The sequence below is a fragment of the Vipera ursinii genome (assembly GCF_947247035.1).
Source record: "Vipera ursinii genome assembly, chromosome: 1".
NCBI classification, from domain to species: Eukaryota; Metazoa; Chordata; class Lepidosauria; order Squamata; family Viperidae; genus Vipera; species Vipera ursinii.
The window spans coordinates 76,147,486-76,168,087 of NC_139512.1; the positions used below are offsets into that span (position 1 = coordinate 76,147,486).

General features: G+C 41.3%; 1 protein-coding gene across 6 annotated transcripts in view; it reads right to left on the reverse strand.

The window, feature by feature from the left end:
• LARGE2 (LARGE xylosyl- and glucuronyltransferase 2) overlaps window positions 1-20,602 on the reverse strand; it is a 48,151-nt gene that overhangs the window by 6,141 nt on the left and 21,408 nt on the right. For 2 of the 6 annotated variants that reach the window (XM_083370971.1, XM_083370970.1), the window contains exons 2-12: window positions 13,826-13,971; window positions 13,005-13,264; window positions 11,966-12,048; window positions 11,460-11,583; window positions 6,430-6,601; window positions 4,559-4,663; window positions 3,657-3,769; window positions 3,178-3,303; window positions 2,853-2,999; window positions 2,154-2,317; window positions 247-525 (exon numbers count right to left, since the gene is read on the reverse strand). In XM_083370971.1, coding sequence (XP_083227097.1) covers window positions 247-525; window positions 2,154-2,317; window positions 2,853-2,999; window positions 3,178-3,303; window positions 3,657-3,769; window positions 4,559-4,663; window positions 6,430-6,601; window positions 11,460-11,583; window positions 11,966-12,048; window positions 13,005-13,264; window positions 13,826-13,913 — 1,661 coding nt within the window. In that variant the 5' untranslated portion in view covers window positions 13,914-13,971. Of the gene's footprint in view, window positions 1-246; window positions 526-2,153; window positions 2,318-2,852; window positions 3,000-3,177; window positions 3,304-3,656; window positions 3,770-4,558; window positions 4,664-6,429; window positions 6,602-11,459; window positions 11,584-11,965; window positions 12,049-13,004; window positions 13,265-13,825; window positions 13,972-20,602 lie in introns of those variants that run through there. The other 4 variants (XM_083370972.1, XM_083370973.1, XM_083370975.1 and 1 more) reach the window with 3 other exon arrangements.

Sequence of the window (20,602 nt, forward strand, 5' to 3'; positions counted from 1 at the left end):
ATGGACTCCTTCTGGGTCAGTATGGCCAACAGAGACAACTGCAACATCAGTGGAAAGAGGAAATGAAGAAGGCGACAGTTTCCTCACAACGAAGAAACTTGACACCATCTAAAGGGGAAAACTAGGACCTATGTGGAGGGACAGTGAAGAAAAGACTGGGCACTTCACAAATTCTTAGATCTTTGGGAGACTCAGTTGAAAACTATATAGCTGCCTTGACTCACTTTGGACCTCAAGAAGACATACCTGAGATACTCATAGAGGCCATACATAGGCAGGAAATCAATGTCCATCAGAAATACGTGGGAGGTCTGTGCATTTTTCAGGGCTATGTTGCGCAAAAGGTTGACTGGGTAAAACTGCCCTTCCTTGTATACAATGTGATAGGCAACATTCTGACGGTTACTCAGCACCTCTGATGCCTGAGCATAGCGTAGAAACTGCTGGGCCTCCGCATCAGACATATACAAAGCCAGGCTAATGGGGCCTGTCCAATGTTTACATATTGCCTCCAGCATCTGCAACCTGCAATCAATAACACAAATTGAGAGCATCACATATTATCATTAATCAACAAAAAGCTATAGAGCCCAGACATTCCAGACCCCCAAACCCTTCTAAAATACAATTTAAATGCTCATTAGTTTCCAAAAGTAATTTTGGTGATGTTCCTTCAGTCCATTTTTAAAGTTTTGTTCTCTGCCATTTCTACGCTTTTGCCAATACCACACCAGCTCTTGTCTACATTTAAGCATAAAAATGACAGATACCTTAGAAATAGGTATTTCAGGAATGCTCATATTACCACAAGAACGAGGACTTGCGTTCAGACAATGAGATTTTCTGTGATATTCCAAAAAAGTGGAATCAGCACTATATTCTAAGACCAAATACTATTATAAATTGTCCTTGTTTTAATATTAATATTTGATCTTTGATTTTAACAAGTACACAAATTTATACAATCTGTCTGAAGAGAACTGATTTTGTGCGGCCACCCTTTCAGAGTTAAAACATGCTCTTTAAACATGTTCTCCATCCAATTTGCACCACTAAACTCATGCAGACCTTTTGTTAATTGGATCTAATCATTTCCTTCCATAATTGACTCTGTCTAGAAAACAGATTACTTTACAATTTGGGGTCAAGTTAAGAAGGCAAAGCTACAATCTCAGCATTTCCTAACAAAACAGTTTAAGGATGCCTCAGTTCAAGAAGAGCACATCTAATACAAAGGAAGGGAGTAAAAAGAAGCATCAAATAGGTGAAGCAAAAATATGATAAGGTGCAGCCCCTCTACTCAGTTCAGGATTCAGGAATGGGGGAAATTAATGCCTCTCCTAACCACTGAGATCCTACCATGCTTTCCTAATACCAAACTGGTTGACCTTGGGAACCAATGTGGCACTCCTTAACTAGGCATGTGGGGCAGGGGAAATATGCAGACTGAACAGCTGACCTATGGCTGGTTGAAGAATAGTTACCCCTAAACTCTTATACTGTAGATGATCTAAAAATCTGGTGTCCTCTGACAATGGGTCATGCAAAAGTAAAAAAGGGACCTTGTAAATATTGCAGGCAAAATCATTTAGCATCTTGCCTTCCCATATGATGGAAACACAAAATGGCCGAAGTAGGCCTCCCAGATGATCTGTCAACTGGGCACAGGCAAGATCTATCTTTTTATCAAGACTTTCACTTTATGCACTATAGCTGTAATCTGATGGTACTTGAGGTATGATATTCTATCAAAGAAGGAAGGAAACAATAAGGTCTAGATATTTCAATTTAAGGTTTACATATCTTTCCCTCCAAGGTTTTTTTTTAAAAAAAATAATAATACTGGATTCCAACTCTTGCTAGATCCCCTCTGGTTTTCCTCTTTACCAGATACTGGTTGCATGTCACATTAACTGAATGATTCTCAGTAAGCATGAGTGCTTATAAAGTAGTGTTATTAAAAAAATATTTGAAAAGCTGAATACTATTATGTTTTTGCATATACTAAGATTACAGTAAATTTTCTCACTTTTAAGCCCAAATTGCCATATGAAAGCACCACAATCTGATGGAATTCCAGTTCTACAGCAATGAAAGGAACACCTGAAAGAGCCATGCTGCCAGACCCTTTTGTCCCCCCCCCTTGCCAGTACCTGTCCATGGACAGCTGAGCTATAAGAGTTACATCTATTTCATCAGCCGACCCTGAAAAAGCATATTGCAGGAAGAAGAGATGGACACGGTGCTGAATAAGGCTTTGCCTCCGAAAATCATAGCAAGGATCGTCTTCATCCAGCTGTTCCAGAGCTTGCTGGAGCTAAAATTTATATAGGAGTGTATTTGAGACACAGAAGGAGATTTCAAAATAAAACAGTTGGTCAAGAATGACAGGTAGCCACTGTGCATCCTAAATATGCTACTGACTGTGGTACAGGTGAACAATGAAAGAACTTCAAACGGCCCTCTCGTACTGCCCAGGTAATTCAGAAGGTCCTGCTCATTTTTCCTCATTAATCAGCCAATAGCTTGGCAGCAGTTATCAAGACAATGCGTTTGTGGGGGGAGGTGGGGGGGGTTAATCTAGATCAGGGGTAGGCAACCTTGACTCTTTTATGACTCGTGGACTTCAACTCCCAGAATTCCTGAGCCTCAGGAATTCTGGGAGTTGAAGTCCACGAGTCATAAAAGAGCCAAGGTTGCCTACCCCGATCTAGATTAACACAAGCCCTGTGCGATAGTTTTCTCCCAATAACCCCCATGGTTTCACATATGCAGATTAAATTAGTTAAATGAATTACAAGTCTCTCAATTTCAGTCGTAACAAGGAGGAAGAAGACCAGAAAGCCTCTCACCTGGCCACTGGGCAAGCTGGCACAGCCAAACAGCTCTCTGCGCAGCAAGTTGCCATCATACTCTAAGAAGGTTAAATAAAGGTTGCGAAAGAATTCCACATGCTTATTTTTGACTCGCAACTTCTTGGGAGAGTTCCAGTGAATCACCTGAGGACAGAAAGCCAAAGTAACCAATGCTAACGCCTTCAGCAATAGGCAGGCCTTCCCAGCATTCCTTTTACCTAAACTACAGAAGGCTGAAAGTTTCAACAAGGCAGAAATCCAAGATTTTCCCAATGTTACCAAAGGAGATCAGCAAAGACTCAGCCAGGGAGGCACTGCTCACCTTAAGATCAGACACCTCCGTGTAGCACTGCTCTGAACGGGTATGGTCAGAGAGTTGCACATTCCAGAAGCAAGGGAGCCGGTACACAAGAGTTGGTTTTTGTTTAATCACCGCGTTAAAGATGTCCTAGAAGAGAGATTGCAGTTGGCACACTGGGCACTCTGGAAGAGGAGAAAGCTCCAGGATAAAAGCAAGTGTGGAGTCGCATCAGAAGGAAACAAATCAGAGTTTGTCAAATGGCAACATCTAATCTCTCTCTGCCTGCGTCAAAATAAAAGGCACACTGTGGGCCTAGACCAGGGGTAGGCAACCTTGGCTCTTTTATGACTCATGGACTTCAACTCCCAGAATTCCTGGGGCAGCCATGCTGGCTCAGGAATTCTGGGAGTTGAAGTCCACGAGTCATAAAAGAGCCAAAGTTGCCTACCCGTGGCCTAAACTGAAAAGGCAAGAAAGCACAAAAAAACAAGAAGACTCGCCTGATCTGCTAGTGAGGTGGAGAGCATGTTCATGAGCTCCTGCTCGGCTGTCACCCGCCATAACTGTTCCCAACCAAGGTGGCGCAAACGCTCTAGCAGCAACAAGATCACCCCTATGGAAGAGAAGACAAAAAACTCAGGCCTGAAAGATGTCCTTCATAATATGAAAGGGCTTCTTGAGATGGCTCAGTCTTTCTGGCTTCCCAGATTTATCCAGATCACAATGTCATATCATTCATCTGCTTACCAAAATAGCTCTATGCCACGGACACCATACCCACTTACTAAGGTAACATTATCAGGGACCGCATAAGACCCAGCTGACTGTCCTAGCAGTGGGAGAATTTGTAGGCAGAACTACTGGCTAAAATAATGATTCTCCTCTTTCTCTTACCTCTTAATCCCCGTTTATCATGCATCTGCAATAGTCTTTCCCAATGCACATGGAGAAGACAACTGAAAGGATAAACTATAGGTAGTTCCTCATTTAATGTCTGATGGTTTACCCATCGTTCACAGTTATGATGAAAAAGTAACTTTACAACCAGTCCTCACATTTATGACCTCCACAGATGCGTAAAGCAAAGGAAAGCTGAAGTAAGAGCATAAGGTAGTTATGATTTCACTTAGAGATTGCTTCATTTAAAAACCGAATTGCCAGTCCAACTGTAGCTCTAAAATGAGGACTATCTAAACAAGTAATGCAAAGTTCACTTCTGGGGTGTCTATACATCTGTCCCAAAGAATTGGCTTGCATTTCTTTATGAAATTTAATGGTACAAAACAAATTAAGCCTTGCCAGCTCACCTAGATCATCACTGGTTAGTTGTAGCCTGAAAATAAAAATAGTTGATATGGTAATTGTCCCAGCTGAATAGTCATATATGTGTTGTGGAGTGTACCTGTATTGAAGCCACGATCCAATGCTGGCCATGGTTTATGGTTCTTCCAGAGATTCCCCAGGTACCAATCACTTTGGTTTTCCACTAGTCCAATCACTTGTTTATCTTGATTAAAGATGACACCAATCAGATCCAGTGCTAGGTGCAGACTTTCCCCCTTCTCAAGATAAGATCCCAGCTCACTACACTAAACCCCACTAATTGATTCTCCCATTCCTATTTTCTAACACACTGAAAAACAGCACAACTGGGTGGATTAGAATACAAATCCATATTATATCACATTCCCATGAACCTGCTCAAACCACTAGGCCATAGACGTAGTCCTCACTTTTTGATTCTTCATTCAGCAACTGTTCAAAATTACAACAGCACTTAAAAAAGTGAGTTATGACTTGAACCCCAAGGATAACAGCTGTTACATACCCTTGCAGCTAAGTCATCAAAATCTGGGTGCTTGGCAGATCATACTTACAAGCACAGGGGTACTTAAACTCCCCCCAACCCCGATCCATGTCCTTTTGTCTGGCCTTCCCTGTGGCACTCCTCAGCAGCTGGGCAGGGCTGAGGCTGAAGTTAGAGGCCTGAGGCCTTCAGCTGTCTCAGTCACCTACCACCATCCCCAGGCTTATACTTAGCTTCAGTGCTGCTACTGAGAAATACCACCTCCAGCCTCATACCAGGCCAGCCACCCACAGCCCAAAATCCAGCCGCCCCCACTGCCCTGCATTTCACAGGCCCTGCCACACCCAGCTGCCCTAGCCATCTTCCTCCTGTTGCTGCTGCAACTCTATGGGAGAAGGCTGTTGGCCTTCTCCCCAAGGCCACCTGCATGGTTTTCCATATTATGCGTCCCCTCCTTGTGATGCTTCAGAAAGCGTTCGGGAAGTTTGTGAGGTCTTCTGAAGCACTGCAAGAATAGGGGGTGACCTGCTGTTTTCCAAAAAGCCCACCTGTACTCACAAGACCCGGGGAAGATGGCCTCATGTGACCAGCAGCTGGCTTGCAAAATGCCAGGGTGGGCACACCTCAGCAGCAGAAGAAGCACGATGATGGCAGCTGGGGTGGTGGAGTGCAGGGTAACAAGGTTCTTGGAGTGTAGGGCAGTGAGGGTGAGTGGCCTGGGGCGCGCTGTGCCATGTTGCTGAGCAGCAAGTTTGCACCATGCTGTTGACCCTGGGGCATGTTGATTTCACATGGCACTATTACTCAAGAGCTCCTTGCAGCCCCAGAATTACAGCACACTAATAAGCTCTTGAGCCACAGTATATTCTTTCACCAGCTTCCCTAAACCCTCACACGCCTTGCATCCTCTTTCCCTGGCCACCCTGAGCTAATCTCGCACTGCAATCATACGCAGCGTGCACTGGTCCTCCCAGGGCCTCCCTATTGTGGCATCCCCATGCTCCTGACCTGGGATCTCTCCCCTTCTCGTTCAATGGCCCATGTGCCTGGAATTATGATGGTAACCAGGAGCGCTGGGACTCCACTGCTAAAACAATGTGGCTGTGTGATATTGAACATATTGAACCTCACTTAGGAAGGAAATTCTGGTCCCAATTGTGGTTGTAAGTCGAGGACTACTTGTAGATTTTAAATGACTCACCAGAGCAGATAGCCAGATGATATAAACCAGATTGGCTATTTGGGAATCCTGAACAGAGCATCTATCTATCTATCTATCTATCTATCTATCTATCTATCTATCTATCTATCTATCTATCTATCTATCTATCTATATCCATCCATCCATCCATCCATCCATCCATCCATCCAGCATATTGATATATGCTATAGTTCATCAACATCATGGAGGGCCACACCTTCCATTCCGAGAAGAACTGAAAAAAATCCTCCCACCCCTGACTTACCTGAGAACTTCCCAAAGACAGCCCAGAGCTCAGCAATGTCAGTAGCAAATGTGATGTCAGTATCAAGGACGATGACCTTGGAAAGGTCAGAAGGCAAAGCTTTAGTGAGTGTCAGCTTCATCAATCCATAGATTCCCGAGTAATGTTTGTTGGGGATCCAGGAAATGTCTGGCTGTAGCAAGAAAAGAGAAAGGCACTGAGGAATGAAATGGCAAGATCACATGCTTAAGCTAGGGGCAAGGTCAACCTCTAATCATATGGCTCATAAGTAATGAAATTCTATTTAACACAGGAATGCAACTCTCTGTGATCCAGAGCCACAAATGAGAGCTGTAGAGATGCTTGCAAAGAATGCAGGCTAATGTCATGTGTATGCAGGCCTCATTAGTCTCTTGTGGAACAGCAGCAACCCATTAAGACAAATTACATATGACTAAGCCATTGCACCCTGCATTCAAGTGGCAGCTTCCACAAGGAAACAATTTAAAGCAGTCCCTGTGCTAAGGGATAGTCATCAGAAAACAACCTATGCTTCTTCACACGCACAAAAAACATATAGAAGAGGTACACATTTTGCAATGCTAATCCTGTTAGCATTTCTTAAGGGCCTCGGGGTCAGAATGGGGAACCTATAGCATTCCAAATATTGCTAAACTACAATTTCCAAAAGCCACAGCCAGCATAGCTATGGTGAAAAATATTAGGAATTTTAGCAACATTTGGAGGACCACAGATATTTTCCCTGGTGGTAAAGTTTTAAAATGTGCATTGATTCAGGTCTTGTCTATCATTTGAGTACATCAAAGGACAAGAGATCTGTATTAATACCTTCCACTAATAGCCACCAATTCCTGGGACTTCCGGTTTTGCATGGTAGCAACCAGTCGCGGGCTTGCGGATTCTCCGCACGCCTGCAGCTAATTTCGCCCTGCCTAGGGACCCTAAATGGGTCTAAGTCACCCCGGAGAGGCAGTGAAGAAAGAAGGGTGCTCCAGTGATTCTGGAACGGCAGTGGCCATTCCGTTCGACTTGGGGAAAGCCTTCAAACCCAACAGGAGAAAGGCTGGCCGTATTGCATCGACCAGCCCAAGCTACTTGCAACTGAAGTCCAAAAACACTAACCAGCACAACTTTGAACAGCGTGCTTGAAACTGGGTGAGGAATTCGATCTTCTCTTTTCTATTCTACATTTAATTTCCTGGAAAAGATCCCCAAGAAGCAAACTACCTCCAAAAGGGAAGGAGGGGGATTTCTGCCCCACGCTTATACTAACGGAAGTGGCGAATTAATCTTTTTATGGAGGATCAAAATATATGGAAGTGAAATAAATATAAAACCTGAAATGTAAGACTTAAATCTGGATAAATCTAAAATTGTTTGAATGGTTAAGTCTCTCATTTTAAAGATAATTGTTCATTTTGGAAATTGAAAAACAAATAGTTGCTGACAACCAGTGGTGGATGAAGAATATGACAGCTATGACTTTAATATAAGACTTGGCAAAACCTGGGAAAAGCTAATCTGTGTTTGTGACCTTCAAAGTTTTAACAACAAAGAACAGCTGTGACAAAAAAAGAGAATAATCTGGGCTACAGACAAAGAGAGAATTACAACTTTCAGAAAAAAATTCTATTTTGAACTATTTGGATTACAAATATCTATTTAATTGGGACTCTAAAGCTATTTGCAAAGAAAAGAAAGGAAGAGAAAAACTGAAATTCTTGGCCATCATGGATCAGAGACATGTTGAAAGAACATATCAAGAAAAAATAAATACTTCACAGGAGGAAATATATAGTATACCGCAACTAATTCAAACAACAATGACTTTAAGCCACAAAGAAATCCAAAATAACTTTGGAAATATAAATCAATCTATCTCTAAGTTAACTCTACAACAACAAAATTCCCAGAAAACAACAACAGAGAAGGAGCAGATAAAACAGATAAATGGATATAGAATTGAGAATAGAGACTTAAAGATGGAACTTAACAAAACAAGGAAACATGATTTAATTCTAGTGGAAAAAAATTCACAAGAATTGGAAAAAACAACTTCTCCCTTAAGACTATAAAATAAATCTGAGGACAAGGAAACAGATTGGATAAAATGGACTTGTAGAGATGTCAGGAACATTGGAGAGAAAGGAAATGATAAGAGAAGCTGAGAGAAAGAAAAATAAAAAGATTCTCAACAAACATGGAAAGGCAGAAGCCCCGTACAAAGACACTTCACCTGATTTACTTTTTATATCTACAGCAACATTTATGAACATATGGAAAACCTTTTTGATTCAGCAAAATACATTGGTTAAGAAAGATACTGGGCGAAGGAAAAAGACTAAAGTGGAAACCAAGAAAAGAGATGATGGGACTTACCAGAGAGAATACTTAAATAAGAAACATTTGTTTGAATATGGTTAAAGAAATAGAAACTTTTTGGAATACCGGTATATATGTCATTCTAAGAGGGATGAATTCCCTAAATAATGTAGTATCCTTTTTTTCTCCTTTTTTGTTCTTTTTCTTGATATGAGTAATATAAAAAAGTTGAAATGACTTAGATAAAGGAAATGTTTTAGATGCTTAAATGTGATTGAATTTAAGAAAATTATAATGCATAAAAATGTTTTGAATAGGAGTTAGATGACTAGATGTATTAAATGGAATGTTTAAAGATTAAACATTTTTAATTATGGTTAAAAAGAAGAAATTTAGGAAATAAATATATATTAGCTTAGGAGGGATATATATTTTAAGTAGCATGTTATTTTTTTATGTTTCTTTACTCTTGCTCTCTTTTTTCATTGTTTTATCTGTTCCTTAAGAAATGTAAAAGTGTGAGATGGTTCATATGGAAAAATAAGAGTTAAATTTTTAACGTAATTATTTTTTGAGAAAATCTTAACCAGTAAGAATACCTAGAATTTGGTGGGAGAAACAAACTAAAATAAGGACTGTAACAGGATCTATGATAAGGCAACCAGAATGATTGGATAGAAAAGAAACATTATATTGATGTGATTATTTTTAGGAATATTGGGAAAAAATTATGTATTTAATTGTTATCTATCAAAACAATAAGAATTGTATTAACTCCACGTTTGCAAAAAAGGATATTTTGGGAAAAAGAGGAAATCAACTAAAACCATTATGTGGATTATGGATTATAGAAATCAATTGTTAATGATTGTTTTACAAATGTAACCCAGACAACACACTGTTCACCAATTATTAAGTGATTTATGTTTTTTAAAAAAAAAAAATCAATAAAATATATTACAAAAAATAAATAAATAAAAGCTACCAATTCCTGTTACGCAACTGTTTTCCCAACTATCAAGACAAAACTATGCTAAAAAGAATCTGCTTTATCATCTTCCTGAGTCGGTCATGCAATTATCTTTTGTCAGTTGTTGGTAAAAGGTGAAGGAGGCAGAGGATGCCACTTTGGTTTTTTATTTTACAGTGGAGAAGATCCTACAGGCAGTCCTCAACTTACGACCAGAATTGAACCCAAAATTTCTGTTGCTAAGGGAGACAGTTGTTGAGTGAGTTTTGCCCCAAGCTGTGACCGTTCTTGCCACGGTTGTTAAGTGAATCGCTGAAGTTGTTAAATTACTAACACGGTTGTAAAGTGAATCTGGTTTTCCCCACTGACTTTGCTTGTCGAAATGTTGCAAAAGGGGATCACGAGACTCTTGGACACTGCAACCTTCGTAAATATATGAGCCAGCTGCCAAGTGTCTGAGTTTTGATCATGTGACCATGGGGATGCTGCAACGGTTGTTAAGTCTGAAAAAGTCATGTCGCTTTTTCAGTGCCTTTTTAACTTTGAATGGTCACTAAACTACTGTAAGTTACTGTAATACCATCAATAAAGCAGCCCCTTTGGTAGTGCCAGAATAAAATTATCCATGTCCCTAAATCCCTTAACTTTAGCGTAGCCCCTAGCTCCTTGTGAATCCGTGTTTCTAGTTCTGTTTGATTATGAAGAACAACACGTATACGGCAAGGGCTAAGAAATTAAAGCAGAACATTTAGGGTCACCTATGGGTATCAAATATCACGTCATGCCTCTGGGCAACTTCATAGCTCTCCTGAATTGAACTCTTTCAAGCCAGCATTTTAATTTTCTGCCCTTGTTTTAGTTTGCCAAGGAGATTAATCTTCTTAGAAGTTCTGAACTGCGGAATGGTATTCTATGCATATGAATTATTTCAACTTTATATCCTGAATGGCTGACTGCTGCAGCCTTGACATTTATTCGTTATATACCCATTCTTGAAGACAATTCATTATCATTTGGATCCAAGATCCAACTCTCTTGCAATAATGGGAATGATTTTCGCTGCAACAATGTAACTTTTCTGCACTGACAAAGAAACAACCTTCCCCCTGCAACTGATGAATGCCAGCTTATCCAGACTTCCAACCACGCCCTTTGGTCAGAGGTTGTCCAATGTGACACTGGCTAGAAATGTTAAGAGGCTTGTGCATTAAGGGTCCAGGCAGAGGAAGAGCCAAATTTGACAGGGCTCCAGCATAATTAGCAAGATTCCAGCCCCGTGGGGATTATGGCATGCACACCTACGGCTGGATCGCTCTCTGGGTGGGGCAAGGAGATTTAAGAGCACAATCTTGGTTTGGGCACCAAAGCATGCACGCCCCTGTTTAGATTGCTGTTTGGGCAAATCTGCAGGGAGAAGGGCTACAGTGCATTCCCACAGGGTTTTAGCCATGAAACATAAGATTTACGTTTTGAGGAAGGGGAAAGTGTCTATTCTATGGTCAGATGTCACCTCAATGATACTATTGATTTGGTTAGTGGAGAAACTTAAGTAAGTTCAATCCATCCAAACAGTGACCCAGATTCCCACCCAGCCCTCAAAAAAACGACAGAAAGAAGAGCAAATGGGATAAGCATTAAAGAGAGAGAGAGAGAGGAGAGAGAGGGGGGGGGGACATTCAAAAGGAGAGGAGATTGGGTGGAGGCAGGGGCAACTCACGTATGGATTTCTTTCTCCTACCTTCAAGTCATCAGCATTGTAAAAGCTAACTTGAACTGAAGGCACCATCCAGGTCTGGAAGACCGTCTGTAGTATCTGTCGGGCCACTGAGTCTGTGATGAGATGGAAGTGGAGAGGATTCTTCCTATCAAAGGGGAATAAAGTTCATGCTCACAAGAAACAGGAGCAAAACATGTAAGAAAACAGTCCTATACCACTCTCCAAATATTTTTCATCATCACTGAATGATAGCATGATAGTTTACAAACCCGAGACTCACTATAGTCCCATCTACTCTCCTGGGTAAAGCAAGGTAGGGCAGAGTAGACTGAGTAAACAGTTGAAGATTAAATCCAAATTTCCCCTGCTTTTCATCTTTTCTCCTATATCCAGAACTGCAGCTTGGAAACCAAGGTGGAGAACAGCACCACATTTGAATCCCCCCCCCAAATTCTAAAGACTGAAAGAGCCAAAAATGTTAACAGCTACTGAACGACATAATAACAACACTTGCCCCGTCACGTTACCTGTGGAAGAGGATCGATTTCACCAAGGTAACTACATCCCGGCTTGCATTGTATCCAGCACAAACAATGGCAACATGGAGGAGCTGTTCAGACACACAAAAAGCCATCAAGCCATCAAAATTATTTTCCACTTTCTTCTCCTTTACAAATCAAGCCATCAGAAGTTACTGCACCCATCATTCTATAGCAGGCATGTCAAACTCGCAATGCCACGTGACGTCGCACGACGTATCGAGACTTTTTTCCCATTGCCAGCAATGGGGTGGGCGCGGTTTTGGCATGATGCATTCGGCCCGCGGGCTGGCAGTTTGACATCCCTGTTCTATAGGCTCCTGTGTATTTTTCCCCCCGTCAATAATAAACCCTTAAAGAACCAAACAGAGTTCAGACACAAAATAGAAGCCGGGTGCAAACTAATAAGGGGTTGGATTAGAGACGTCTAAAGTCGTTTCCAACTCTGTTATTCTGTTAATACTTTTTCTTTGCCTGCACTTATTTTGTGGCCCCATGAAGCCTCCTCCAGATCCAACTGTTGAAAACTGGAATCATTTGTGGGGGGGGGGGTCACTTTGAATCCAGAAACACATCCCAACACTGGCATTAAAATAGATTTTGTGTATTTTTTAAAAAATGTTACCCACCCAAAAACAAAGGAGAGAGAAACAGGGAGTCCTCACCCTACCCAAGGGCGTGATGTGACCCTCTCCATTTGCCTCTTTGCTTTGAATACCGTGACCCTCACATTCCTCAAAGTTAACAATTATCCCACGTTACTAGAAGGCTGCCAACTTCTTGCTCTCGTGAATTAGAGCACAAATACTTCTGCAAAGTAAATATCACTGTACTTTTAAGCAAAAAGGGGCCAGAAAGGGAACACTAGGAGTATGTTCAATAGTTTAGGGAACAGAATTAATCAAGGAGATTGGACCACAGTATGCCTTTTCTTGTGACTACTAAACCTTCCCTAATTTTGGCAGACTTCTTTGTTCATGAACAAGCAGTCCACAATATGGATTTGATAATGAGTTCTCATCGTTACCTCACACTTCTGAACCATCCTCTGTTTAGGACAACCACTATAGTTGCTCCTTTCTTCCTGCTCTTTGATGAACTGTAATCCCTGCTGGCTGAAGTCCATCCTACCCAGGGTCTCCTCCTGTGCCTGAGAGTGGCTGAGCTGCAGCTTCAACAGTTGGTTTTCCTCTTCCATTTTTCGCACCTGGGATGCCAAGGCTTCACGGTCAAGGTACTGACTTGACTGTTCCCCAAAGCAAGGGGGCAGCATAAGGGAACATCCATCTGTAGAAGAAATCCCCAAAAGTGTAAGTAGGAGAATGGGATGCACTACATCTCCCACCACCGAGCTGCCATGTCGTGTCGTGAAACCAGAATAAGAAAGAAGGTTAAATGCAAATGACAGCAGGATCAAATAATTTATTTAATTCATATAGATAAGTTAAAATTTGGTATCTTTTAAAATATTCTTTTTTCCCACTGCTTTGTAATTTACTAGTTTACCATTCCCTATAAGCTGTCTCCTTTTGTTATGTTTTAAATACTTCAATGCTTACATAAAAATGGTGATTATTACAAAAGGGACGGGGGGGGGAGAGGATATCAAGCTGAATGTTCAAGGAAACCCATAATCCGTATCACATGTTAAAAATATAGAAACCTTCTCTAGCCTGACATCTTCCAGTTTTCAAACTTTAAATCCTGTATCCCAGTCAATGCATAAGAAAACGGGGCAGACTTTGTCCAAAGATTTCAAATGCTACTATGTCTATGCTCGCCATAATCCACTCATGCACCTGGGCCCATTTTTAGGAACCACCTTCTCCCATTCCAACTCCAGATTACCCATAAAGAGATAAAGCCATGAGATGAGGAAAACCAGAGTCACTGTGGCAAGCAGCAGCTTCAGCTTCACACGCCAAGGACACAGCATGATGGTGGCAAAGGTCAGGTAGGCAGAGCGAGCCTCACTGGAGCCAGCATTCTCTAGCCTGCAACATAAAGGAACACATGAAGTGTTACCAGCATCCTTCAACCCAAGGAATCCTCCTTAGTTCCAAAATTGATATGAGACCTTGCCAGAGCCCAGGCCACAACAGTTGCTAAGACACCTCCTTCACAAGAACAAGCATTCCATATTTAGTTTTGATGAGCGTGAACGCATCCCAACTCTACTGGCACCCAACACTGCTGCTTAATCTATTCAGTGACCAGATGGCTTGCGTCACTGTCTGTTTCTAACAGCAGTTTCATTAACTCTCCAAATAGTCATGTTTGCTTCATGCAGAGACTGGGCTGGTGGTCATCGAGACTGATAATATGGTTTATGATTAATGACAGCAACTGACAATCACTGTTATAGAACACCAGCAAGCATCTCTTGCCTCATCAGTCAAGCAGTAGCTGGAAAAATAGTAAAGCTACTTCCTCTTTAACAGTTCCCTGAGTTTGTGGATAAAAGCAAATTAAATCTGCAGGATGCAAGCAAAATCCTATTGAAAGGAAAGAGGACCCTGCACACATCAGAAATTACCCTGAAGAAGTGTTTGGGATCTCATACTGTGGGAGGACAGCACTTCTGCTATTCATTAGATTAGATAGATATTTTCCGGCTTCCGCATCAGAAGTTCGTGCAGCTCTTCAAGCAGACACATTTTTCTTCTTGGGCTGGTACGGAAGACTTGAAAAAAGATTCCTTGTCTTATAAAACATCAGAGAGATGCTTTTGAAATATGAACAGCCGTAGAATGCAGCCTCTTTAAGAGCAACTAAGTCACCCATCTTTAAGTCTGTTCTTGACATAATACTGTAAGAGGCCTTATCAACGATCAATACCCAATGTGATCTATATGCTGTTAAAAATAACACTCATCAACAGACAGAAACATATTTTATCGTTGCAATCCTTATAACCGGCAGAGTCCTTGTTGGTCTCTGAGCTTGGTTGTTTTCTTGCAGACATTTCATTACCAAACTAGGTACCATCATAAGTGCTACTAGTAGAGAGTGGGGTTTGCTCTCATTTATATACTAGTGGCTTGCTCTGTTAGTGTTGGCGGAACAGGTCTTGGTGATTCCTTGACTGAGCTGTTGTTTACTGTTAGCTTGTTTGTCTGAGTTGGTAATTCCTTGATTGGCATATTATTTGCTTCTTGATTGTTGGTGTTAATCTCTGCTCATCTGAGTGTTGATTGCTGGTGAGGAGGTGTTTTGGTCTTTTCAAGGAAGGAGGGACACATCAGAAACTATCAGACTGTATCATAGTTTAAAAACTCCCATATTCAGTGAGTCAGATATGTATTTTCTTCATATTGTTCATGAAAGATATAAACCAGCTTGTTCTAGCTAACAACTTGTTCCCATGGCAGACTGACTAAGTACAAATTTTGTTTTAAAAAGCATATGCCACCAGAGGAATCAATTCCATCATATAATGATGCAGGCAAACCAAAAGAAACAAAAACACAAGAGGGTGCATGCAGGTCAAGATCAACTTTTGTTTTATTTCTTTATCACATGTATATGGCTGCCCATATCAAGAAAAGCAACTCTTTGCCCTATAAATTTATAGCAAGGGAAAAGGTAAGCAGGTTTCTTGAACAATCCATATGTTGACTTCAGTTTAAATCGGTCTTAATATAGAACCACTGTGCAATTTTCACTGTGCCAGAATTAGGTTGCATGACCTATAACTAACTCATGAGCTGTATCCTGGCACCAATTCCAACCCTTTGACACACTGGCATTGGCCTAGCATCAGAAGTGGCATTGGCTGTAGGGTAAGCCATACTCTACTGTTGCCAATTTGGAAAAAAAGTACTACTGCTGCTTCCTATGGCTTGGATCTACAGACATTATTTATTATTATTATTATTTAATTATTATTTAATTATTTGGATTTATATACCGCCCTTTCCCGAAGGACTCAGGGCGGTTTACAGGATATTTAAAAGAAAAATCAATACAAAAGTTAAAAACAATTTTAAAAGATTAAATCAATCCCTGAGAGAAAAATAAAAACCCCAGTTAAAGTTAAAAATTCTCAGCCTGGGCCAGAGAGCTCGAAGAGCCAGGTCTTCAGGTCCCGGCGGAATGAACGGAGGCCGGGGGCAGTCCTAAGCTCTGCGGGCAGCTGGTTCCAAAGGGCAGGCATGCCCACTGAGAAGGCCCTACCCCTGGGTGTTATCCTCATCCTTTAAAACCAGAATTGGTAGCTGCCTCCAGTAAAGTTAAATAGTTACATAAAAGTAAATCTGCACCTTAGTAAAAACAGAATATTGAAGTCACATTTAGGTTCAGATCAAAAGTATTTCCACATTTACATTTTTTAAAATAAAGTATTAAAAATCCAACCTTGGATAAAAGATTGAACATGCTTTATCATAATCTTTGTGTTAGCTATTGTGTTAATGCTAAAAAAAAGGGCTGGGCTTTCGATGAATTTTGGTTATTTCAACAAGCTGGGTTTAAGAATAAGTTACATTTATGCTGTGATTGCATTTTGCCTCTTTATATTCTGCATTTGGTCTGGACAGTTCATACAAAAGTGAGCAGCCCACATGATGGTTAAAGGTCCAGACTACAGAAGCTTTCACTTGGGTGACTTTGGGCATAAAGAATTAAATCTGGCTATGATGAACAAAATTAAGAAAAATGAAATTGATGCTGATCATTCTGCATGTGGCAGAAAATGTGGCATTTCTAATGAAGCTGTTTAAGATGCTTTTAATTTGCATTGCATTCCTGATGATCTTCTAGACAAAGAACCATACCTTTAAATCTCAGTCTGGTTTCAGGTTGGAGGGCTGCTTTCAACCCAGCAACACACTGTCAGCCCTCCCCCAGCACCGTATCCCCAAGGTATGCAGAGGAAAAATTTCTGCATCTGCTTGACGCCTGTGTGGCCAAATGTCGCCTGTCTACCTGCCTGCCTACAGCTGGATTGGAAGGGGATACATAGGCAGAGCTTGAGGATGATGTAGGGCCATGGTGGCGAACCTATGGCACGGGTGCCACAGGTGGCACGTAGAACCCTCTCTGTGGGCGTGCACGCCATCACCCCAGTCCTAGGCCTTCAGCTGGGTTTTATAAAACCTTTTCACTTTAGGCCTCTGCATAAAAGTAAAAAAGTTCAATCAATCAATCAATTTCTACTTCTTGCGGGGGAAAAAAAAATCTTGCAAAGTTGGAATTGATTGATTGAACTTTTTAGTACCACCCATTCTGCCGTTACCACCACAGCCACGCCCATGCAATGGGCCACGCCCACCCAATGGGCCACACCCACCCATATATTACTGTAAGCCAGCTACAGTCATATATGTGAAACTGCTGAAAGCAGCAAAACCCACGCCGGGTCTCAAAGGACCCAGCACATGCTCTTAAGAGCCAAGGAGATATAGTGGTTAATTCTCAGCTCAGCTTACTTCACACAATTGTTGTTGTGGGATAAAATGAAAACCTCCCTGAGGGCTGCTCTTGGAAGAAAGATGAAATAGAAATCAAATACCGTACATTTCATAGTTATATAGCTGCACCTGACTTTGGCTAACTAACTAATGTTGTTTATACATTTACCTCACTTTTCTATCTCAAAACACGCATGCGCTACATCATGATTTCTGTTGAAAGAGAAAGAAACCAGCAATCCCTGAGTATCCCGGGAGTCATGAAATACTTCCATCCCACCAGACTTCAAGAAGTGATTATTTCTTCTTTCTCTTTTTGAATCCTTTTCATCTTTTGTGCTATGACTTTCTGCTGCATGTTTAAAAGCAGGGATTATCTGCTTTCTGTTATTGCTACTGGCCTGTTTATCACTCTTTTCACTTCCCAGGTGGGGAAAAAAATAAAGATTTAAATACTTTAAATACTTTTCAAAATCATCCGTGAAGTAGAAATGTAGAGAATGGTTCAAAAATCCCCAACTGTTAACATAAAAATTTAACTACAGTAGATATAAGTTCTATATTTTATAATGATTTGGAAGCAACGTATCCCATATTTTTCAGTTGGCTACATCTGATTTCTTTCCCTTGCAACTAGATCAGCAAATGTTAGGGAGAAAACCAAGAATTTCTTTTTTTTTATTGAAAAGTCTTACAATACATTTTATTTTTAACAAAACAAAACAAAACCCCTCCCAACCCCCTCCTAACCCTAACCCCCTCCCCAACCCTCCCCAACACCTCCCTCCCCCTCCCCCCCACTTCCCAGAGCTAAATACAAGGTATAAAAGTAGAAACAATCATAATCTACCATATGCAAACAATAAACTATTAAATCTATCGCACTTTAACTCTTATAAAATAACTACAAGCAATATAAATATCACATCAATACTTATTCAAATGCTAAATGAAACTTTTTAGTCCGATATTTATTCTAGATGTAGTCAATCCATTTTTTCCACTCCACAATATATCTCTGTTGCGAATGGTCTTTGCCATTTCCGCCAGGTTGGAAACTTTTAAAGTCCATTCTTCTATAGTCGGCAGTTCTTCCTTCTTCCAATATTGCCCTACTAAAAGTCTTGCTGCCGTAATTAAATTCAACATCAACTTAGTGTCCACAACCAAGAATTTCTTGTGTACTTTTGTCAGCGTAATGCCCCATTGTCTCACAAAAGAAATCCTTAAGCCTTCAGCTCATGGTAACTTACTGGATTCTCTTAGTGGCCAAAGGTAATTTTCAATCAGATCAAAGCTCCATTCAAACTAATGTGTCACTAGCTAAACCAAGTGGAAAGCATATTATGAATGCCTGCTCCTTAATTTTCCTGCTTGCTACAGCGAGAAGGCTTCGGTGTCCCTTCTTTCCTGTTCATATAATGCCACCTGCCAAGAAGCCCCAGCTCAGGTGATCTCTTGCGATTCCATTTTGTATTTTACTGGCACAACTTTATCCCACACCAAGGAACTGAGAAAGCTTCTGCAATGCTTTAAGGGGAACAGGAGAAGAAACCAGTAATTAAAAGATATAACTAAATTGCCTTAAACCTTTTGAGAGACAACTGTAAGAACCACAGATCCTTTTTCTTAAAAAAAATAAATCTACATTTTTGATGTATGGGGCATGTCATTGCAGCTCTGGAAGTTGCCTGGAGATCAAAAGCAAGAGGTGAATGCTAGAAAGGAGATAATCTCCCATAAGCTATAATTCGGTCAGGCCCATGGGTTCTATATATATATATTTCTCTATTCCTTGAGTGGTTCATTCCTTCTCCCCCCCTTCTTTATCTGCAAAGGACGGAAGACCCTTCTCTGCTGAAAGCCAAGCGTCTTAAAACCTCAATTATCACTAGAATGGATATAAGATAGGCCAGACACGTCAAACACAAGGCCCGGATCCAGCCCGCGAAGTGGTTTCATGTGGCCCATGAAGCCATCCTGGAAACAGTGAGGGAACGGCCCCCACTGCCTTGGCCCTGGCCCAGAGACCCTCCTTCTGCCAGAGACCCTCAGATCTGTCCCACTCCTGCCCGGGCCCTCATAGGCACCCTTGATGCGAATGATGTAGAGCTGGCCACGCCCACCCAGTAGGCCATACGCACTGTAGCCACGCCCACCCAGTAGGCCGCGCCCACCCTGGCCATACCCACCCGGCCCCTTGAGGGCAACCGCAATGCTGATGCGGCCCTCAATGAAATTGAGTTAGACACCCCTGAGATAGGCTATTTCTGCAAGGATCAAAACTGATGTTATCCAGGAAAAATCCAGCCTTCCTTAGAAGCTTCTCCACAGCTCATGAAGTTAAGGCCAAATCTTTCCAGAAGCTTCTTCCTTCCCCCCCCCAAAGGGGGGGTTATGCATCCATTGAACATGGCACTCAAAATGAAAACCTTCCAAAAGGGAGAGCAAAAGGGTTTCCCATACCAGCCTTTTGTGACCTGGATTTCAATTTCCAAAATTACTTAGCTAATATACCCATTGCTAAGGACTTGAGAAATTGGGAACAACATCTGAACAGCACTAGGCCAGAAGAAGGTCTGCTGTTTCCAGTGTATTCGGTTAGTTTGCCGATAAAAAGTAAGCCATAACGTAAATTGTTAGTGGGGGGGGGAGTTAACAAAAACAGTAAAATTTGAAGAGAAAACCACTGATGCAACAACTCTCATGTAAATACTGAACAACTGGCTAGAAAACTGGGAATGCTGCCTGTATTGTGCATAACAGCTGGAGGCTATGCAGCAGCCTCTTCTTTTAGTAGTTATCCGGGTAGGACTGTTAACCTCTCCCATTCTTGGGCCTCTTATTGCAAAGATCTTTCCATGAATCTCTAACAGAGAAGAGGAAAAGAAAAGAGAAAACATGGCCTGTGGCCCAGGAAACTACTTTCCACTGGGAATAAATAAATCTGCACCATTGCTTTCCCCCACATTCATGCAATTAAAAAAAAGTTCTTCCGAGTTCTTTCCATTCTATTTATGGAGGAATGTGCTAATATAACTTATTTAAAAATGAGGCTGTTTTCTTTCCAAATCTTTATAACGATTCTTTGATGAGGAACACTGCAGGCCAAACAGCAAAGCCCAACCCACAGCAAACAAGCCACTGTAGCAAATGGAACACGTGGATTAAACTTGCTTGCAGAGTTTGCAGGACACTCGTGTAAGCCAAACAT